A 23,284-nucleotide genomic window follows, 5' to 3' on the forward strand; every position below is an offset into this window, starting at 1 on the left:
GATCATCTCAATAGATGCAGAAAAAGCATTTGATAAAATCCAACATCCATCCTATTAAAAACACTTGAGAGTATAGGAATAAATGGACTTTTCCTTAAAATAATCAGCAGCATCTATTTAAAACCATCAGTAAGCATCATATGTAATGGAGACAAACTGCAACCATTCCTAATAAGATCTGGAGGAAACAAGGTTGCCTACTATCACCAGTTACTATTTAATATTGTATTAGAAACGCTAGCTATAGCAATAAGAGCTGAGAAAGAGATTAAAGGAATAAGAATAGGCAATGAGGAAGCCAAATTATCACTCTTTGCCGATGACATGATGGTATACTTAGAGAACCCAGAGATTCTGCTAAAAAGTTATTAGAAATAATCGACAACTTTAGCAAAGTTGCTGGTTATAAAATAAACCCACATAAGTCATCAGCATTCTTATATATCACTAACAAAATCCAACACTCAGAGTTACAAAGAGAAATTCCATTTAAAGTAACTACTGATAATATAAAATATTTAGGAATCTATCTGCCAAGGGAAAATCAGAAACTTTATGAGCAAAATTACAGACCACTTTTCACACAAATTAAGTCTGATCTAACCAATTGAAAATATTAAATGCTCTTGGATAGGGGAGCAAATATAATAAAGATGACAATATTACCTAAACTAATCTATTTATTTAGCGCTATACCAATCAGACTCCCAAAAACTATTTTAATGACCTAGAAAAATAACAACAAAGTTCATATGGAAAACAAAAGGTCAAGAATTTCAAGGGAATTAATGAAAAAAAAATCAAATGATGGTGGCTTAGCTGTACCAGATCTAAAACTATACTATAGAGCAGCAGTTACCAAAACTATTTGGTATTGGCTAAGGAATAGATTAGTTGATCAGTGGAATAGATTAGGTTCAAGATTAGTCAACAAATATAGCAACCTAGTCTTTGACAAACCCAAAGATCCCAGCTTTTGGGATAAGAACTTACTGTTTGATAAAAATTGCTGGGAAAATTGGAAACTAATATGGCAGAAACTAGGCATTGATCCATACTTAACGCCGACACCAAGATAAGGTCAAAATGGGTTCATGACCTAGGCATAAAGAATGAATTATTAATAAATTAGAGGAACATAGGATAGTTTACCTCTCAGACCTGTGGAAGGGGAAGGTTTTACGACTAAAGCAGAACTAGAGATCATTACTGATCACAAAATAGAAAATTTCGATTATACCTAAACTGAAAAGTTTTGTACAAACAAAACTAATGCAGACAAGATTAGAAGGGAAGCAATAAACTGGGAAAATATTTTTACAGTCAAAGGTTCTGATAAAGGCCTCATTTCCAAAATATATAGAGAATTAACTCTAATTTATAAAAAATCAAGCCATTCTCCAATTGAAAATGGTCAAAAGGATATGAACAGACAATTCCTCAGATGAAGAAATTGAAACTATTTCTAGTCATATGAAAAGATGCTCCAAGTCATTATTAATCAGAGAAATGCAAATTAAGACAACTCTAAGATACACACACACCTGTCAGATTGGCTAAGATGACAGGAAAAATAATGATGATTGTTGGAGGGATGTGGAAAACTGGGACATTGATTCATTGTTGGTGGAGTTGTGAACGAATCCAACCATTTTGGAGAGTAGTTTGGAACTATGCTCAAAAAGTTATCAAACTGTGCATACCCTTTGATCCAGCAGTGTTACTACTGGATTATATCCCAAAGAGATTATAAAGAAGGAAAGGACCTGTATGTGCACGAATGTTTGTGGCAGCCCTTTTGTAGTGGCTAGAAACTGGAAACTGAATGGATGTCCATCAGTTGGAGAATGGCTGAATAAATTGTGGTATATGAAAATTATGGAATATTACTGTTCTGTAAGAAATGACCAACAGGATGATTTCAGAAAGGCCTGGAGAGACTTAACTGAACTGATGCTAAGTGAAATGAGCAGGACCAGGAGATCATTATATACTTAACAACAATACTAGATGATGACTAGTCCTGATGGATCAGGCCATCCTCAGCAACAAGATCAACCAAATCATTTCTAATGGAGCAGTAATGAACTGAACTAACTATACCCAGAAAGAACTCTGGGAGATGACTAAAACCATTACATTGAATTCCTAGTCCCTATATTTATGCACACCCATCTTTGATTTCCTTCACAAGCTTAATTGTACAATAATTCAGAGTCTGATTCTTTTGTACAGCAAAATAATTTTGGTCATGTATACTTATTGTGTATCTAAGTTATATTTTAATATATTTAACATCTACTGGTCATCCTGCCATTTAGGGAGGGGTGGGGGTAAGAGGTGAAAAATTGGAATAAGAGGTTTGGCAATTGTTAATGCTGTAAAGTTACCCATGTATATATCCTGTAAATTAAAGGCTATTAAATAAAAAAAAAAAAAAAAAAAAAAAAAAAAAAGACTATTGTAATAGTCAAATATTGAGATAATGAAGGCCTAAGCATACCAGGATATGTGTGGAGAGGAGAGATATAGATATATAGAAAATATTTTGAAGATAGAAACTAAATTTACCAAGATATTGGATATATAGAATGAATGTTAGTGAGGAGTTAAGGATGATATGAAGATTTCTAGATTGGATAACTGGGAGGATAATAATAGGAAAGTTTGCAACAGAGGAGATTTTTGTGATCAAGATAATAGTTCTGTTTTGGCCAGGTTAAATTTAAGATGTTATATATTTAGTTTGAAATTTCCAAAAGTCAAGCAATGATTCCAGACTTGTGCTGAAGAGGATGTGTTATTTTGCATTGATAAAGTTCCTTTTCAAGGAATATTTTATATTCATTTAATCATTGGTTTGTCCATTCTCTGACCCTATATTTTGTATATCCACATGTGTATGTGTGTATAATATGTGTATTATATATAGTATAAATATGTATACATATATAATACACACATACATTGTCTTCCTCTATAGAATATAAACTCCTTGAGGCTAAAAACGGTCTCACTTTTTACCTTTGTATTCTCAGAATTTATTTGATGAATGATTAATCATTCCCCTGAACTACTGGAGAGGAAAAAAAAAAACTAATTATCCACAAAAAGGAAAAATGTTTCCTAAACCCCAACAATAGTTGCATGGTCCAGAACTAGAAGGGGCCAGGAAAGTTTCTTTTAGATCTGTCTCCAAATGTCTTGTTCAGAAAAGCTTAAAAATGGAAATTCCACAGAGTCCCTGAGTTAGTAGCTGTGTGGCCCAGGGAATTATTTAACCTCCTGAATCTTAGTTTCCCTATCTGAAAAGAGTCTCTGAGCTATATATTTATGGTCTTGTGGATGTTCATGTGAAGTAGGGTATTTTTTTTTCCTGCTACATGTTCTTTGTAGGAGCTTGTTGGTGCCTAGTTTTATGTTCTTATATATAATGGAATCTGTGGATTTATCACATGGGGTTAGAGTGTCAACTGTGATGATAAAATGTCACTTAATACACATCTTGGCTCTACCCTGAAGAGCTCAGTCTGGGGAAATGTTCACTGTAAGGTCCTTTCTGCTAGCCAGATGAGAAAGGGGGTTCTGCCAACTCATTGTGCCAGGGAAGCCCCCAAGGAGCTTTCCACTGCCAGTCAACATCAATTACTATGTATCCAGTGCCTGATGGGCACATGGCTCAGAATCAAGCCTCCCACCTTGGCCTACTGCCCTGGCAAGGATGCCTGGATAGGCTGCGTTTCCTGTCCCAGTTCAGTAGGGTGGGATATAATATCAAGCACTATTTTAAAAGGAGTGGGGGGCCGTTCTAACTCTATTTTATTTTTCAGGTGTCAATGCACTTTTCAACTTTTGTTCAGTTATTGAAGTTATTAAAGATTCTTTCAGAAGCCTACGGGAAGGTTGAGATGGGGTTACAGATTTTGTATATTATAACCGCCCCAGTTCAATGGGGTGGGATATAATATCAAGCACTATTTTAAAAGGGGGGGGCGGTTCTAATCCTTTATTTTATTTTTTCAGGTGTCAATGCACTTTTCAATTATTGAAGTTATTAAAGATTCTTTCGGAAGCCTACGAGGTTGAGATGAGGTTAGGGATCTTGTATATTCCGACCGCCCCCTATCCCCACTCCTTTCTTGCACTCTACCTTCCTACCTTTTGCTCCCTCCACATGATGAATCCAAAGGGTTAAAAACCCAAAGAATCAGAGTCTTCGGGATTTTCCCTCCCCCCTCCCGCACCCCCAAATTAGGCTTGCTGCCTGCCTAGGATCAGGGTGTGCCATCAGCCTCTGCTTCTTTCCGCACCTCCTCCTACATATTTGTGCCAGATGGTCGCTTCTGCCTGTCTCCGGCGCTCTCCCCACCTCGCTTCTTTAACCTGAGCAGAACAAAGTTGGGTCTCCAGGCCCTCCCTCCGCTACCCCCATTCCCTCGCGGCAGCCGGTCGTGGCGCCTGGATGGCGACGCTGTTCAGGAGGGCCGCCGAGAACAGCTCTTCCCAGGCCCGCCCGCTAGGATTTCCCAGGGAAGCTTCCCCGCGATCCCAGCGCTGGCTGGGCTTGGCGCGCCTCTGGCCAGCGGCCGAGGCGGGGCCGCGCTGCCTCGGGCTGGGCTGAGCAACAGCTGGACTTGCCTTACACCCTTCAGAGTCCCCATCCTTTTACTAATAAAACCGTATAGCGAGGGTTTTGTTTTTGTTGTTGTTGTTATTTACTTGTTTTTTAAGGAAATCCATCCCTCTTATTAATGAAATCATATATTGATTTTTTTTTCTTAAAAAAGAAAATCTCTGAATGTGGAAATCTGTTTAGAAGAATTGCACATGTTTAATCTATGTTGGATTACTTGCTGTCTAAGGGGGGAGGGCAGAAGGGAGGGAGAAAAATTTGGAACACAAACTTTTGCAAAGGTGAATGTTGAAAACTATCTTTGCATGTATCTGGAAAAAATAGAAATATTTTTCTAGAAAATTTTTTTTTCTAAAAAATTTCCAGGAAAATAGAAATAATAATAATAATAATAAATCCTTCTGGTCATCCTAATTGCAAGGACCTTCCAGCCAGATTATACATCTATACCATTAAAAAAAATAACCTGACGTATTTGTAATCTTTAGGACATAAATAAAGCACTTATGAAGAGGAAGGGAATGAGAAAAAGAAGACAGCTGCAAAGGAAAAACAGGGAGCTGTTCTTGAATTGTCTTGCAGAATAAAAAGGGGAGAGGTTTTGCTACTAGTTTCTAAAGGCTAGCCCTTGCTCTTAAGTCTCCAGCATGTGGTTAGGAGAAAAGGGTCCCAGAGTTTAGGGGCCCAGAACTGGACTAGTCCAGTGGGATAGATAGAGCTCATTGGAGGCTAAAGAAAGGAGACAGCACTTCAAGCAGGTCCTGGATCTTTAGATCCTTTCCCCCCAGTATAGTGGAATCCCTGTCCTTGGAAGAGACATCTCCAAGCAAGAGAATTTGATTCTTCCAGATTTCTAACTCCAACTTCACCCTCCCTTCTGCTGCAGGCGGTCCTCAGAATCTACTCTTGAAGACTCAGGGAATTGCAGAGTTGGGAAGGGACTCCAGAGGTCATGAAGGCCAACCCTTAACTGAATAAGAATTGTCTTTACATCCCAGACAAGGAGTCATCCAGCCTCTCTATTTGAAGACCTCCCTGGAGGTCTTTTGGAGGTCACAGGGCTCCTAGTGCCCAGTTTCTGGCTCACAGGACTAAGGAGGGGGTCGATTTAATAACACCGTCTGCTTCTATGGAAGGAAAAGCAGAGGGATGCAACATCCATGTGTTTTTCTTGTCCGATGGTTAGGGAGGAATAGGGCGTGACCTCTCAGCAGGGAATACAGAAAGAAGAGGAAGGACAGGACAATGTCCAGAGACCATACTTAGTTTCCTCTGCTGCTTGCTTCAGAATGAAGCTTTAGAGAAGAGATTCATTTGGGTTCTTGATACTAATTGCTCAAACAATAGGCTGAGATTCATTCTAATTAAATCTAGGGGTTTTCCTACAGGAGGTGACATTTTTAAGAGTATTCCTTCCCCTGACAGTTCAAGTAGACTTGGTTAAGAACCATGGATGGTTAGGCCCCAAATCCAGATATCATAATCTTCCTTCTCATTTCTATTTCCATCTGCTTTCCCATTAATCCAATTCTTTCTCCTTCCTCAACTTTTCCTTTTCCTAATGGATTCTCTTTTCTGCCAAAGTGCTTGAAAACTTCTTGTTCCCCCAAATAAGAGTGGGAATGCTGAAATACATTTCCACCAAATATCATAGGACCTAGAAAAGCCCTTTCTTAAATGCTCCTCAGAGTTGATTGTCAGGCCTAGAAGCAGACAGGGTTTCTGGGCCCAAGCCACATCTTTATGTAAAGTGGTACCACAGAAGTTAGAACATGTGCCAGTGTCCTAGATCAGGAAGATTTCTTTCATTTCTGTGTTCCTCAGATCATCAGTAGGCAACATGTCAAAGAGATATTTCAGCTTGGATATAGAAATTCCTCTTTCCTCTCCTGTTCCTTTCTCTCTGTGCTAAGTATTAACCAGCACCTCCAACCCCCACCAGATTTTACTAATTCTCCAGACATTCAATTGGATCTTAGATCTACCACAGAAAAGTAAATCAAAATATTTTTTAAAAGATTAGGTAAAGTGCAAGGGAGAGAGATAGAATAAGAGTTGCTAAAACTGTGACTGGCTTGCAAAAGGAAACCGAGAAGGCCTTTTACAAAAGCACATGCAACAAAACTGATGAGTAAAAATCAACCATTCTCAAACACACATAGACACTGATGTGTCCAGGCAGACCATAGGTGCACGCACAATTACACATTTGCAAAGTGATTATCTGTGGACCCTCAAAGAGATATATATGCAACGGTGTCACATTAAAATTCCATACCCTCATCCCAATTTGCATCTGACTGGCTACATGCACATCCAGCCAGAGTCAAACAACTGGAGTCAGCACACACACAGATCGAGGCATGTGGACAGATGTTTGACTTGTCAAAGACCCTCAGATGAAAAGGACAGAGAGAGCCTCGAACTGGCACTGATCTGGGCTCAGTCTGCAGTGGAGGGGAAAAGAAAGAGGAGGAGGGGGTTGGAGGACTAATGATGAAAAAGTCTCCTCCAACCCAGCTCCTTAATTAAATGCATGGAAAGAACCGAAGCAAGCACATCTGGTTTCAATCTGAAGCTCTTTGATGGCATCAAATGTTCTTTTCCCAGATCAGGGGGCTGGAAGTTCTGGGCTAACTATGGCAGTTTGGAGCCCAGACTCTTGCCATTTACACACACGAACCCTTCTCTCCTGTTGAGCCTCTCACTTAAAAAAAAAAAAAAAATCTAGTGAGCCAAGGGGGGGTGGGGGTGGCATGTGTTTTTTTTAGAGAACACAAAACACCACAAATAAACACTTAATATTTTACCTGCCCGTCATATAGTAATTCATTTCTAATGAGACTATTAAAGTTGTTACGGAATTCCAACAGGTCAGGAAAAATTTGTTCAGCATTTCTTCCTCTTTATTTAGGCTTTGCCATTCTGAGGACAAAAATATGTATGTTTATATATATATATATATATATATATATATATATATATATATATACACATACATACATACCTATGCATATATATATTTATATTCTCTCTCTCTCTCTCTCTCTCTCTCTTTCTCACCCATCTTATTCCAGTTCCAATATCTTCCGAGGAACCTTTATATCTATTATTACCCCAGCTGCTCCCAGTATCCGCTAAGATTGCTATTTCCACTTAGATGATTTGTGAGACATTTTAGTTGGATGAAATGAGGTAACAAAATTGGATTGGATGGTGAGCATTTTATTTTAATTGGTTCCCTCGGGAAAATGAATAGCACCGTTATCGGTCGGAGAGGTATAGAAGACTAAAGCTTTAGATACAAAATATAGTCCTCCAGAGAAGGCGTGGGAGATCTTTACGTTATCTATTATTATTATTTTATTACATTATTTAATAGTCTGTCAATACACAACCACATTCAGTGCTCCCCCCATTCTATATCTTTCTCCACTAATGTCCCCCCCCCCCCCAAAGCAAAACTGTTGGAACAGCAGGAAACGTTAAAAATAGAGAGAGAAGAAAATTTGATTGCAGTGGATGTGGACTTTCTCCAAAAAGTTTCCCCGCAGCTGTTATCAAAACATGCAAATGAGATTTTCTAACAGGATCTTAAACAAATCAGGAGGAGTTAATACCGAAGCAAAATAATCAGCCCGTTTGAAGTGACTGTGGGTTTCAGTTTGCTTCTCTCTCTGTGATACTATTGCAGGGGAATGATAATTAGACCTTTACTTACGAAATCCGAAGGGGCTCACTCGCGCCCCCTCTCTCCCTCCCTCTCTTTCTCCCTCCCCCCCTCAGATGTTGGCAAAGAGGGTTTTCTTAATCAGACTGTTTTTTTGGTCCGGGAGAAGGAGGAAGAGAGAGATTGTGATGGAGAAAGGGGTCTGTAAAACGTCAGGAACAGCACAAAGACTTTGCCACGTAATTACAGGCTCCTATTAAGTCGAGATCTGCCCTCCCAGGGGTCTCCAATTTTCATGTATTCCCTACAAAGCCTCCTCTGCATGCCAGTTTGTGCCTTTTGAAGTGCCAGAGAGCTCCTTGATCCAACTGAGAAGGAAAAAGGAGCTCAAAAAGAAGAGGGGGAGAAAGAGAAGGGAAAGGGAAAAAAACTCACCACCCTCCCTTGGACTCTTGAAACCCTCATTTTTTTTTTTTTTTTTTTTTTATTCCTTTACGAAGAGTAAAGTGAGCGTCCTGCTCTCCAATACATCTGCAAGACATCACCCTCTCCTCCTGAAACCTTAGTCACTCCTGAGAATCAACAGGAGTGCAGAGAGGGGGGAACACGTTTTCTTGAAGATGTTTTAAAGCTGGAACAAGCCTTCTTCTGTTGGTGCTTGAACTCTTGCCTGGGAATAACTTCTTAACGTAAAAAAAACTCAAAACCACTTTGATTTTTCTCTTCTTCCCCCCCCACCCAACTTTTCGCTCTTCTTCTGTTTGCGGAACTCCCTCACCATCCCTGCTGGCTTTCCCTTCCCTTGCTTCCCCTTATTAATAATAATAACAGTATTATTATTACTATTATTTTATTGTTTGTAAAAGTTTGGGGGGAACTGGAAGAGATTGTTTTCTCCCCGAATGTAGGGTGACTTATTTTTTTTTTAAATTTTTTTAATTGTGTGGAATATCTGTTTGAGATCCTCCGGGCTTCTTGGCTGTAGGAAACCAGCGAAGGCTGCGGGAGGTAGTTAGTAGAGAAGGTTCTGCTCTTTAGAAGGGGTCCCCGCCTTTCTCTCTCTCTCTCTCTCTCTCTCTCTCTCTCTCTCTCTCTCTCTCTCTCTCTTCCTCTCTCCCCCTCACTCTCCCCCTTTCCCTCTCTCCTCCCCCCTTCTCTTTTTCCCACTCTGTCTCTCTCCCCCTTGCGCCCACAACGTTTGGTGCTGATCCGAGCGGGAAGAGGGGGGTGGGTGGGATTGGAGGGGGAAGACCATGACCTCCAGCTATGGGCACGTTCTGGAGCGGCAGCCGGCCCTGGGTGGCCGCTTGGACAGTCCCGGGAACCTCGATAACCTTCAAGCAAAAAAGAACTTCTCGGTGAGTCACCTGCTCGATCTGGAGGAGGCCGGTGACATGGTGGCCGCTCAGGCGGATGAGAGCGTCGGCGAGGCGGGACGGAGTCTGCTGGAGTCTCCGGGGCTGACCAGCGGCAGCGACACTCCGCAGCAAGACAGTAAGTGTGGGTCCCCCAGCCTCCGGGAAGATCGGGACCGGAATGGGTTCGGAGAGCTTTGGGGGGAAGTTGACAGAGGCAACACGGGCAGGCGGGCAGGCAGTGGGCAGAGAGAAAGGATAGCGGCTAGGGAAGAGGCAGGGGCGACCTGGACATTGGAGACGGTCAAGGGACCTGGACTGTAGGTCAGCAGTCAGGGCCAGGAGCGAAGAGGAGAGACGGGGATTTTGCGCCAGTGAGCAATGTTACTATTTCCAGAACGTCCTTGGCTAAAAGGGGGATCGGGCTTGAGTTAGAAGCTCTTGTCAGCCTTCCGCAAGGCTAGTAAAGAACCGAGAACCAGCATTTCGGCTTTCTTGAGCTAATGGGATTTAATAGGTTGTCTCCTCCTACTTTTCTTATCAGGACATAGAACCCCATAAACGGGAGGGAGGAGGGAATTGGGTGATAGTGAACGCGTCTGGGCTGCTTTGAGAGGACTGAGTTCAATATTATTGGGGGGGGGGGGGGAGAGAAAGAGTGTATGAAGCCGAGAGGAAAACAGGCAGGAGGTAGAGTGAGGAACTAAGAGGAGAGGAAGGTTCCCCGAGGTGGTGTCCCATTTACCCAGCGGCAGTAGTCTAGTAAACCACCTTGGGGAAGACCGTAAGAGGGCCGGCAGTGCTACACACTCAGCGCAGGGAACGCCGACTGGAGGGCGCTTGGGGCAGCAGTTTGTCTGCGCGTCGGCCGGCCCCAGCGCAGCCTCGGAGTTCCGAGACTGAGCCCGATTTCGCCGTTCTAGGATATGGAAGTTTGGGGGGAGGGGGGACTCATCTTTCCACTCCCAAACCATATGTGACGACTCCACCACTCTACCGCATCCAAACCAAACCCGACTCAACCGAAGTCTGAGCTCGCTTGAAAATTTTTAGAACTTCAAAAAAGTGCCCTTTTGTACAGAAGGGAAAACTGAGGGCTTCCAGGTACAGTCTCCTACCCACCGCGGTCATAATTCCTCGGGATGCATCCGCACTCTTGCTTAATTTGCCCGGGAGGGAAAGGTTCAAGTCAGGGTCCCGAACACATTCTGTAAGAAACTTAGGGTTTCTCTTTCCGCCAGCCAGCCACGCGAAGCACTCTCCCTCTCCCGTACTGCCAGACTTCTTCCCCCATAACTCTTCCTTGTCGATCTCTCCCCCCTCCAAAAGAAGTATCCAAATTTCCAGCATAACCCTATCTAATCAATCACATTCTGACACGCGTTTATTTGCCCACTGGGCCTTCAGTTCTCTTCACAAATCTACCCCCGGCAGGTATGGTCATATTTCAGCTTCACATTGGGAAAGAACTGAAAGAATTTGTGCATCATTTCTTTATTCGGACGAAATGGTTGGCCCCTAGGATACTGTATGTTTTTGAACTTGGCTGGTAGCCCCTTTAAAGGGAGAGAGAAGAGAGAGAGAGAGAGAGAGAGAGAGAGAGAGAGAGAGAGAGAGAGAGAGAGAGAGAGAGAGAGAATATTTCTTCTAGGGAGATTTTTTGGCTCTGAAATTAGAAAAAGTGTGTGAGTGTGTGTGTGTGTGTGTGTGTGTGTGTGTGTGTGTGTGTGTAGAGAAACAATCTCCCTTCCTCAAGATGCTCTAAAAAAAAATCCTGCAATGGATGTGCCTTGAAACTAGAAATAATGTAAGATGAGAAGTTGAGGCGTTTTACCTGTATTATTTATTACTCTGGAAGAGATTTTCCTAAGATAGTCTAGACACGTTTCCTTAGGTATGCAGAACCGCGTCTTCATTCACGCCGCTCCTCCCACCCTCCACCCCGGGCCCCTGGTAGCTCAGAGATAGTGCTAGGGGCCCATCCAATTCTGGATTCACTCAACTTTCTGAGCACCTGACTGGGTGCGGTGGGACAATCAGTCTAACAACTCAAGACTATCCCTCCCTAGCTCAGTAAAACTATCTGGTAACTAAAAAAGGCCAATTATTCACCAAAACAATTGTCAAGTTATGAAGTGGTACTTGGGGAGTGAGCTGTTAGGTGGAGAAAATGAAGGTCTTCAGCGGGACCTTTGCAAAAAGGCTTGATGCTCTTGTGCAAAAAGGCGTCTTATTCTAAATCGCCTAGAATTTATTATTTGTGAAAACCTTTGATATTTTTGGGGAAAATTCGGGTTTCTACCCATAATATAAAATCATGCCCCGAGGAAGTTGCTGCATAGGACATTCACACAGCTGGAACGGCCTGAATCCCAGGGTTTCTTTCCTCTCCAAGAACGTGATAACCAGAAAGGAGATGTAGGCCGAAAACTTTATGATCCCTATCAGGCCAATTAATGTTCTGCAGCGCCTAAAAAATCTTCCTAAGCACGAATGCTACAAGGTTATTGCACCGTGGCAGTTCTGGCCGTTTGTTTATAAAAGCACTTTTATATGCTCTGAGAGGAGGGCTGGAAAATACGTGATTTCCTCATGCTGTATAGATAGGAAATGGAGAAGTGTTTCCCTGGGGAAGGAAAAGATAGGTAGATCGAAGGAAAAAAAAACACCTTTGCTAGGCCGGGAGGTGATCTGCCGGGCCTGGACAATGACTGGATCGAAATGGCTATTCAGAGAGTGGAGACGAGTGGAAGAGGTAGCATTCGAAAGAAGAAGAGAGGAACTTGAGGTTTAAGCTCTGACAATCATCAAACAACTTCTAGACTCTCCTGGAAATCCGTTTTTTGGGTGTCTGCTAGGGTCTATTTGAGCCGACAGCGGATGAAGGGTAAAATATATAAACACAAATGCAAAGTGCACAAGCTCACGTCTCAAAGAAAAGAGATCTCAGGGCTCGGATTCTCGAGGTGGTGTCTGGTTCTGGAGGGAACAAGTAGATCCCAGAACTCAACAAGATCCAGGAGGGCAGGAGACAGAGATCCCCTGCTCTGGAGGTGAGGTGACAACTCCAGCATACTGAAAGCCTTCATGGAATCAAGCTGATAATGGAGAGAAAAGACTGCTGAAGAATGTTTGACAGCTCCCCTTCTCCAGACAAAAGCATAATTTTTAGTATTGCCAGATCCTCTCAGTTGTAACTACAAAAAGCGGAAAGTTGGGGTAGGGAGCAAGAAGGGGGTTGGTTGACATGGCAGACGTATATTGTTGGGAAATCTTAGGGGCAGGAGCACGAGCTTGCTTGCAAGCACACACAAATTAGATGCTAACAAGAGATATGGATGGGATATTTTGACAAGAAGGTTTGTTGCTTTTAGAGACCGTGTGTTTTCTCAACCCGGCTTCCCTCCCAGCGTCTCCAATGATCAAAACATGCTTATCAGCGTATCAGATAGCTTTCAAGGTACCAAAAGCAGAAGGATAAGGGTCCATCCAAGCTCGCTCCACCCTCAGATCAGAAGCTGCTAATGAATATTCCCAAGGCGAAGTGTTGCGATTTTCTTATGGAGCCAGGACTCTCAGTGCTATGACAGGTTTCATGACTCGGGGCGAAGTGATAAATTACCCTGGGGGGGGGGGGGGAGGAGGGGAGAAACAAAGAGTGAATATCCACAGGGCTCCCGCCCACTGGGATTCAGCTAAACTAATTCTAACTTCTTTCCTTTGAGAAAGCTTATTACAGTTAGAAAGATCCTTGCCGGTTAAAAATGTCCCCTAATTTCTTTTTTAGAGATATAGCTGTTTCGATAGGTTTCCCCATTATCTTCTCCCCGAATTTCTTATTGGCGTGAAATTAGGAAAACTTTCTTCTTTTATGCGGGTAATCAATGCGTGATCATTAGGCAATGGGAACACACACACACACACACACTCACTCACTTTCTCTTCTCCAGACCTCAAGTCCTCAGGCATCATATTTAGGTCTTTAAATAATTCTTTTGGAAGACCTAAGCCTTTTGGGAGCTTCGAATACTTTCATCTAAATTCTAAGGTCACCAAAAAGGGAGAATATTCTCCTCCTTCCCCCCCCCCCCCCATTGTCCGTGGAGCGATTCGATTTTCCTTGTTTAGTCATTTATTTCTTCTTCCCTTCTTCTTCTTTTTCTGACTCGGTCTCCATTTTGTCCGGCTCTTGCCTCCCCAAAATATCTAAGATTATACTCATTAGAGAGTTTTGGGTGTCCCACAAGATTTTCAGTTAGAAACCTAGGGTTCGCAAAAGGGGGAGTGCTTGGATGTGCGTGTGTTTTTAGAGAGGCTGAGAAGTTTTTTTTTTTTTTGAAGGAGAAGTGGGACTCATAAAAATGTGAAGACCCACTTCTGAGAGGTGGTGCATCTTGCTGTCATTTCTTAATCTGAACTTCTGCAAACTCAAAAAAAAAAAAAAAAAAAAAAAAAAAAAGGGAACAAAAAAAAAAGAGGAAAAAAAAAGCTCCTGCCTGCCTTTCACGTTTCCGACCTCTAAATTAGTGAAACCAGATTGTCCTAATAAGACCTTTTGTTGGAAACACATGTAGCTATAAAAAGGTAGACGGAAAGTCAATTAGACACACGCGAGCGCCTGTACACAGGAGCGCAAAACGATGCAGAGCATAGACTGAACAGGAATGGGCGCAGCACAAATTCAACGGAGCTTTGGGAGTAATCCATTAGTCACAAATTGCCGAGGAGCTCGGGATGAAGTGAGGTGTGAAAGCTGGAAATGCAAGCCAGGATCCGAAGCCGCCAGTCCAGCCGGGATAACTTAACTAAGGCCTCAGCAGCCTCAACCCAAGAAAATCTCTCCTCGTATCCAGCGCTGGAAGAGTTTGTCCCAAACCCAACTGGAGAATGGATCTCATTCTTTGTACTGGACCTCTGTTTTGATTCTCATCAGATTGAGAATTTCTTAGCTAAAGCCCAACTCATTCCCCAGCGGACCTGGAAACCGGCATTTTCCTCCCCGATTTATTGTAAGAATTTATTGGCGTATGAGATAGGGTGTTAAAGGATTAAAATCCGGGATCCAGCTACCAGGATTCAAATTGTGGGGAGAAGGAGCCAAATTATCAACCAAAACATTGTTTTATGAATTTTAAAAGAAAGGATGTGTTTACAATGAGGAAAGCGTTAAAGAAATGGCAGATTGCAAAATAAAATAATGTCATCAACTATCATCCTCACCAGAATCATCATAACCAATATTATTCTAATTATTTTCTCCCCAAGTTGAGTTACCAACGATTCCAATCACTGACTGGGAAGGTGAATGGCAGACTCAGTGAAGTAATGCCCACCTCTTTCTTCTGAAGTCCCCAGTCTTATTTCTTTGGATGCATCATAGGATGCTCTGTCATCCCTATTTTCTTTTCTTCTTCTTCTTTTTTTTTTTGGAGGGGGGATAGTTTGATTTGTCAATCATCCTAACTCACTTCAGGCACACAGGTAGGCTTCTTGCAAGAATGAATCAATCCCTTCCTTACTAGCCAGCTAAGGATATTGAGGAATGCTGGTTAGGGACTCTTCTTATAAACCTGTCTCCCTGTTCCTGTAGAAGATTTGAAGGATAGATTCTCTCACATCTTAGTATATGTCAGAACTTTAAGACACCATAGAGATCATCAAGGCTCACCTCCACAGTTTGCAGAGGAAAAACAACAGCGACAATACCACTTTACATAAGCCTGTCCCTCTCCCAAGGCCCTGTCTAACCTGTGCTAATTGTAGCAGTCATCTCATGGTAGGCATTCGTTCCAGAAAAGGTAGAATAAACATCATAATGGTCATTGATTCGCATTAGTGCCAGGTGCATGCACATGATTGAAATTTAAAGGCAAGTTGTTACTAGGAGTGCATACAGTCGCCCTCTCTCTCCAGGGGTGCTACGTCTATTTTATCATATGAGTAAATGAACAGCAAAAACACAAAACGACCCAGATGCATCAGAACCGGCTCTTCAGAGAGGATCCAAGGTTTTTTCAGAGCCAGTCCAGCCCACTCTAGGAAATCTGAAAATACATTTCATCAGCATCATCTTTTCTGCGAGTAAAGATCCCTGATTTCCTTTTCAGAGGGCAGAGAGTCAAAGCGGGAATTGACAAGAAGGGAATCGAAGCGATAAATTTTTTTTGTATGGTTGGTTATTGCCCCAGCAGAGGATTAGCAATAAAGAGAATTGACTCAATTTTTAAAGGTTCGTTTCCTTTATAATTCCTGTCCTTCCCCTTCGAGAGCCCGGAACACCGGCAAGGCACTGGGTGTAGCGCCTGGAAAATATTATACCTTCGACCGAGAGAGAGCTAAGGGAACTTTCCACCAATCTGGGAAGATTAGATTCATTGACATTTGTGTAATGCGGCAGCTTCCCCCTTACAGGGAATTCGTATTCCTACGTAAACCAGAAACTAACCGAGTTATTATTTATTATTGAGCGGTAGAGAAAATAATAGGTAATAGCTAACATTTACTTAGTGTTTTAGGACATGCAAAGCAAATTAGCTGGACCTTTGTGAATTAAAAGTTTTGGAAATTGGGAGTAGATGGCTGTTTACCTTCTTTAAGTAGTGTGTGTGTGTGTGTGTGTGTGTGTGTGTGTGTGTGTGTGCCCGCGCGCGCGCGTTTTTTCGTGTGTTTTCACACTCACACTTACCTTTCACACTTTCTGCTGCCTCTTCAAGTATATTTACAGATATTACAGATGAGAAAACCGAGACCAAAGCTTGTAGAGGGTTGGGTTTGGAAACAGTTTTAAAAAATAAAATAAAATATAAATCTTATGAATTAGCATTCCCAGACCAAAGGATGGATATTATCAGGTCTTTGGTTATGTTTTCACTTTACTGTTTCCACCCCAAGCTCGTAATTAGAAATTTATGTCTGGCCTTCGGCATCCAAACATTTTTAAATGTACTTCGGTATTGACAATTAGATTTGAGAAATCATTGTCATTGATCTGATTCCCTTAAGAATCTTCTCTGCTTTTTGCCTTTCTTTGAATCCGTGGAGCATAGTGCCTGGAAAACAGTAGGTAGTAAATAGATGTTTAATGACTGACTCATTCGTCGGGTCACTTTATTGCTCCCACTATTCTTCTCCTCCAACATCTTTCCAATGATATAAAGAGATAAATACTTTTAAAGATGTTTGTATTCTCATGTATGTGACATGTGTATCCTTGTAAAATAAAATTATGTTATTATTTTCTGGATGATCAGAAGCCTCTAGTAATGCTAACATCAACAAAAACACAAGTGTAATAGTGTAGTAAGTGACCCCTGTCTACATCAGGATAATAAAGACAATGGCCAGCTGTTGAGATTAGTTTTGAACTGAATGGTTTCAGAGTTGGGATTTTTTTTTAATAGCTAAATCAACAGGTGGGAGACTGAAGAAGGAGGATAGATTTATAAATTTGCTTTTATTGTTGGATGTATTTTCTATAATATCCACTCTAAGAAAAAGGTATTGCTTTAATAACAAAACTATTAAAAAACCCTTTTCTGCCTAGTAAGTTTTACAGTATACTATATTAGGGAGAAGAAATATGATAGAATTTCTGATCCTTTTCCAGGAAGATTCTTGATAAATTCCTGGCAAGGCTGGTGATGCTCATTTTGGGGTCTGGAGTTTGGGGTAGTGTGTGTGTGTGTGTGTGTGTGTGTGTATTTGTAGTCTCAGAACCTGGATTTGAATCCTAGATCCTGTGATAAAGTCACTTAAACTTTGGTTTCAGTTTTTTCATCTATAAAAATCAAAGAATTAGACTAGATGTCTTCTTGGCTCCCTCCCGGTGATCCCATAAAGCAGAGACAGATATATGTGTGTATGTATTTCATATATATGTATATATATATATATATATACATATATATATGAAAAGATTAAAAACAAACCATAACCAACCATTAATCTATAAATTACCTTCCCCCAAGTAGCAGGAATAAATGGAATTATCTGGGATTAGTTTTTCCTCTTAGAATTTAAAAAGTATGTATTTGATGCATGTACTTGAACAGAGTATTTTTAAAAAGCTTCTTGATTTCAAAGATCCAATTAAACCCCAGATGTATGGTAGATGTATATGGAATATGAGCTAATGACTCAGTAACCTATGGCGTACTGAATACACTAGGCATTTAATAAATGTTAGTAGAATGCCATGGAATATCACCGATGCCTCACCAAGAAAGATTTTGAGGTTTATTTTATGCATTGTCTATCATCTCCATTTATCCAACAAATAAGGAGTGAATGTTTTTAAAAAGACAAATAAAATATTTTTTAAAGAAAGTTCCTTAGATACAAGTTTAGATAAGAGATAGGGCCTTCCCCTTCCAAACCCCCCACTGATCCACAAACTTTTCCACTTTCTATAATTTTATAGGGTCATTTGTGGAAAAGTTCATGATTTTATTTACTTTTAACAAGCAAGCAAAAACTGAAGGTGAATTTCCTCCTAAGAGTGATTATGCAGTTCTCTCTCACACAGGGCTTAGGTTGACTAGGCCTATTCAGATCTGATTTTGTGTTCCCTTTGATATTAATACTAAAGAAGGGATTTAAAAAATAAGACTACACCTTTAGGAAATTATTTCTTTATGTGCTTTAATCTCTTTCCCAGAGTATAAAAGACCTATAACCAAAAAAAAAAAAAAAATCCTTCTGAATATTTGCTGAAAATGGGGTTGCTTTAGCCAGAGCACATCCTTAGTCCAGAAATCCCAAACTTTCTTATTCAGTCCAAAAGGGGGCGCATCCCACTTCCCTCCAATCTCAGGTTAGGATCCAGTATCCATAACATATCTTGGAGAGGCAAAAGAAAAGTACAACTAACCACTCAAAGCATGGGGTTGGCCATAGAACCTCAGTAGTAGAAGCTTAAAAAACAGAGGGTAAGGAAACATTGCAGAGGGGGAAGGAAAAAAAAAATTTGCTTGCTTGTTAAAAGTAAATAAAATCATGAACTTTTCCACAAATGACCCTATAAAATTATAGATCTATGCTGTTTAAAGAGTGAGCAAAGGAATGGAGGCCAGAGGAGGGAAGAGGAAAAAGAAAAGAAAGAGGAGGAAGACGAAGAGGAGAAGGAGGAGGAGGAGAAAAGAATGTATTCTAGGTGGAAGTTTGGGCTGGCTTTCTGTGTCTGTGCTCTAACCATAGAAGTTCTGCCACTGTGGAACTGTCAAAGTCCCCTGTCTCCTGGTCCTTGTGTTTAAGAACAGATGTAACTGATTTGGGGAAATATTCTTCAGTTTTTGCCAGGTATCCCATTTGAAATAATGAATATGAGGCAAGTATTTTGTGTAAAATACTGCTGGGTGCCAGTGTCAGTGAAACCTCCTGAAGCCATCATATTTAGAGAAAAAATCATTCTTTTTTTTTTTTTAAGTGGAAGATAATTCTAGATAACAAAAATAATGAAATAGGCTTTCTTCTGCTTACTTTGAGAGGTTGTAGTGATAGAATATATAACATAAACTGCCTGATCCTCTTCATATTCCCCTTTCTTTTTCTTCTTTGAACCTTTTCCCCTCCTCACTACCTGGAAGTCTTTGCCTTCTCTCTGACTATTCAGACCCTATTCATGTTTCCATGCCAAGTTTAAGCTATACCTATCTCTCCTTGAATATATTTTCCTAATTAAATTCTAGTTTAACCTAATTTCATTGTCACCGCTACCACCATCATCACCATTACCACTACCACCACCACCCATCACTACTGCTGCTGCTGCTACTACTACTACTACTAAGTTTGTTATAATAAGCACCCTACAGTTTAACATTTAATTATTCTAATAGTTTAATATGTTTCAATTTTATTTTCTTCTGGTAGAAACTCATATTTCTTTTTGAATTTACTGCTCTTTGCGCCTTTAATGCTTTGAGAGCTAGAGTGGGGCATACATATACTCAATCAATCAATAAAAGACATAATAATAAATTGTTGATAGATATGATGCTCTATTTTTTTTATCCATAATATCAGTATAAATTATTCAGTCCTTTTTTTTTTTTTTTTTTTTTTGGCAAAGGCAATGGTCCTCAGACTTTTTGTTGTGTAGATTACATAGAGAATACAAAACCCAGCCTCACCAAAAGAAATCACATTACTTGTCTTCACTTGAGAAAAAAGCTAATAAAAATGATTCTGAGATCTGTATGAGCTACAGTGTCCTTTCACTCCTTATTGCCCCAAGCTTTAATTGATATATTTCAGAATTCAATCAAAATGGATTGGTTCTTTCTCTTCCCTCACTTCTTTCTTTCTTTGTTTTTTCTGTTGTGCTCAATGGGATTACACAGATAAGGACAGATATTATCCTTGAAGTTTGGACCAGCCTGTAGATCATTTGAAAGCTCACATCTGGAGAGATATTGTTTAAAGGAGTCATAAATGCATGACCTTGTAAAAGAAAAAGGGAGGAAGGAATATAGTTGTAGAAGATTTTAAACTTTTTTTTAGAAGAAAAATAACTTCTGCTTATTAATTACCTTTAACATACATATATTCTCTTACTATAACCTTGTGAGATTGGTGGGACAAATATAATGGAGAATTGGGGAGTAGCCTCTTTCCATAATGCAAAATGTATCCCAGCTAAGACTTAGATATGCTTTAGCTAGCAGGTTTCTTGATGCCCAGACTTGCCTAACATCTGGGGGTAGTATGAAGTTTGTAAGGATCTGAATCTCAGTCTTTTTATCTCCAAAATAAATACTTCTTTCACTAGGCCATATTGCCTTTATGAAGGAATTATTATCCCATTTTACAGAAGGAAAAATGGAGACTTAGGAATATTAAGAACCTACTCTGCCAACTGCCAAGGCTATATAAGAATAGAAGGGGGAAAAACATTTATTAAGCACCAATTATATAAGAGTACTGTGTTAAGTGATATACACATATCTCATTTAATCCTTACAGCAACCCTGTGAAGTAGGTGCTATTTTTACCCTCATTTTACACTTAAGGAAACTGAGGCAGATAGAAGACCATGATGTTGCAACTAGCAAGTACCTGAGGTTAGATTTGAACTCAGGTCTTCCTGACTCCAGAAAGGCCTTTTCCCTCCTTTTTGAATTTTCTTTCTCTCATTACTATACTATATTTTAGGGAACCCTGCAATCAGATTCCCAGATTTTTCAGTATAATAAAACTATTTGAGATGAACCCTACTTTTGCTTTTGTTAAAATTTCTTCAGACTCTTTATGGCATGTTCTCTTGATGTGAGTACTTTCACTGACCCAGCTGGGGACTCTTCCATCTTTAGTAAGTGTAAGATGACTTTGGGAATTGTGATAACCAGAGAACTAATCATATTATAGCATCTAGCAATGAGCCTTGCTCAGCATAGCTACACTAGTCCTCAGAGGGCATAAAAAATGTCTCTTGCTGGACCTTACTGAAACCTTCATCATGGCAGAATGTGTCTATTGAAGCTTGCTTGGTCTAGCTACAGGAACACAGGGTTGCTTACAAATACATCATAATAAGATGTGAAAAGAAAACCTCAGTGGAGAACTGTAGATACAAAGAAATACAAGAAGAAAATACTCTTGGAGTATAGTATGGTATCTAAAGAATTGGACTTTGAGTTTAGAATACCTCATTTTGAATTCTTAATCACATATTCAATAGTCCAGTGGCCCTGAGCAAATCAATTTCACTAAGACTCTTTTTCTATAAAATCAGGATGATGATGATACCATCCACCTCATAGAAGTGTGTTTTAAGGATTAAATGAGATCATTAATGTCAAGCATTTGCAAACACAAACATTTACTATATAAATGACAGTCATTAATATTACTATTCAACATCAGGAAAATGAACATATAAGACTGGGCTTCACAATAAGATAGTACTGTATCTCCTGAGCAAAGGAAAAAGAGTTTTTTTTTGGGGGGGGGGGTGAGGATAAGAAATTATGGAGGGGGGGAATGAGAGGAAGTGGTAATCCATTCAAATGATCTGCTTATAAAAGGATAAAATTGTTATCTACTTTATATTGGGTGTTTTTAACCAACTTAGTTTAAGGATATTTTTTTTAAAGAAAAACAGATTTTCATCTTTTAAATCTGCATAGCTAGTAGCTTCTCTGAGACAGCTGATCCATTAAGAAACTGATTAGTTTGATTTTAAGGAGGTAAATCAGAAAAGGAATTTTAATGAGAATATAAAGTCAAGCAAGGTGAAAAAGCACTGACTAGTGGTAAATTTGATTGTTCCATCACTTCCTCTTTTCCAATTCAGAAAAATTCAAATATTTTTAGCTTAGAAAAACTCACTACGGGAAAAAAAATGGCAAAGTTCTTCATATTGCTTGTTTCTAAGGAAGGGAAAATAGAACCACCCAGTGAGATCTTTGTCTATAACCAGATGTGTTGTACAATAACTCTAATCCTCATGATGGGTAGAAGACCATGAGCTCAACCCTCAACACATTTAAGAAATAAATTGTAATTTAGTTCATTAATCAAAAAACTGAAATATGCAGTTTTGCTGGGCATATTTCAGGCATTGAATCCCTTCTGACAACAGAATCAAGAAGCCATATAACTGTCCGCTTTAGTTTTTTCTGTTCTTTCCTTCTTCAGCATGGACGTTTTTCGTGTGTGTGTGTGTGTGTGTGTGTGTGTGTGTGTGTGTGAATATGTGTAGTCCTAAAGACTTAACGGGCCATGGTTTAAATTCTAGTTCCTCCTGAGAAAGTCGATATGGCATAAAAGAAAAAACTTTGGATTCAATTATCAGAAAATGTCAGTTCAGATTCCAGTTCTGCTATTTGATGCTGTGATTTCCATGGGCCTCAGTTTTCTAATCTGTCAAATGACAGGGTTGGGCTAGAAAAGCTGTGACATCCCCTTTCAGTCCATGCTTTCTCTTTTTTTCCTCCAGTTTTCCTACTCTTAGCGTGCTATCAATGTCTATTGAGTTTCTGGCAGTTTTCGCTCCGAGGATATTCAGAGTAAGCAGAATGAATCTCCAACAAACTCAGACTATGTCCAAAAGAGACTATCCACCAATGGTAATGATTCATTGTTGATTCATTACTTAATTAATGCAAATTAATGGTCTGATTTTTTTTTTCAGGCCAATCATTTCTTCCTCTGATTGAATCATCTGATTGAATTAATAGATTATTTTGTTGCCAGTAAAAGCCTAAGAAGGAGAACCTATTATAGGAAGTTTTAAATTTTAATTTAACTCTTAATTTAACTTTAATGTAATTACAAACATAAAAACTATCACCAAAAATCATCAAATAAAAAAATAAATCCTATCTAAACATTTAGCATTTAACAAAGTAGAATCAAACAAACAAATAAACAAAAAACAAATTAATGTATTCATTTCCAAGTCTTTGAAATATGATTAAAGGAGTATGGATTTAGAATTAGAAGAGACCTTAGAGATCACTGAGTCTAATTTTCTCGTTTAACAAATGAGGAAATCAAAATATTTTATTGAGACTTTATTTGGCCAAGGGTCACAGAGTTATTAAATACTTGGATTCAAACTAGGTTTTCATGCCTCCAAGTCCCTACGCTAATTCTATCCTCGATGCTACTATAGTACCAGGGAAA

General features: G+C 39.9%; 1 protein-coding gene across 2 annotated transcripts in view; it reads left to right on the forward strand.

The window, feature by feature from the left end:
• Window positions 1–8,275: 8,275 nt before the first annotated feature.
• Window positions 8,276–23,284, forward strand: part of PRRX1 (paired related homeobox 1) — an 86,346-nt gene continuing 71,337 nt past the window's right edge. The window contains exon 1 of one of the 2 annotated variants that reach the window (XM_003767413.2): window positions 8,276–9,797. In XM_003767413.2, coding sequence (XP_003767461.1) covers window positions 9,557–9,797 — 241 coding nt within the window. In that variant the 5' untranslated portion in view covers window positions 8,276–9,556. The remainder of the gene's footprint in view (window positions 9,798–23,284) is intronic. The other variant, XM_003767412.3, reaches the window with a different exon arrangement.

Source organism: Sarcophilus harrisii, chromosome 4, assembly GCF_902635505.1.
Source record: "Sarcophilus harrisii chromosome 4, mSarHar1.11, whole genome shotgun sequence".
NCBI classification, from domain to species: Eukaryota; Metazoa; Chordata; class Mammalia; order Dasyuromorphia; family Dasyuridae; genus Sarcophilus; species Sarcophilus harrisii.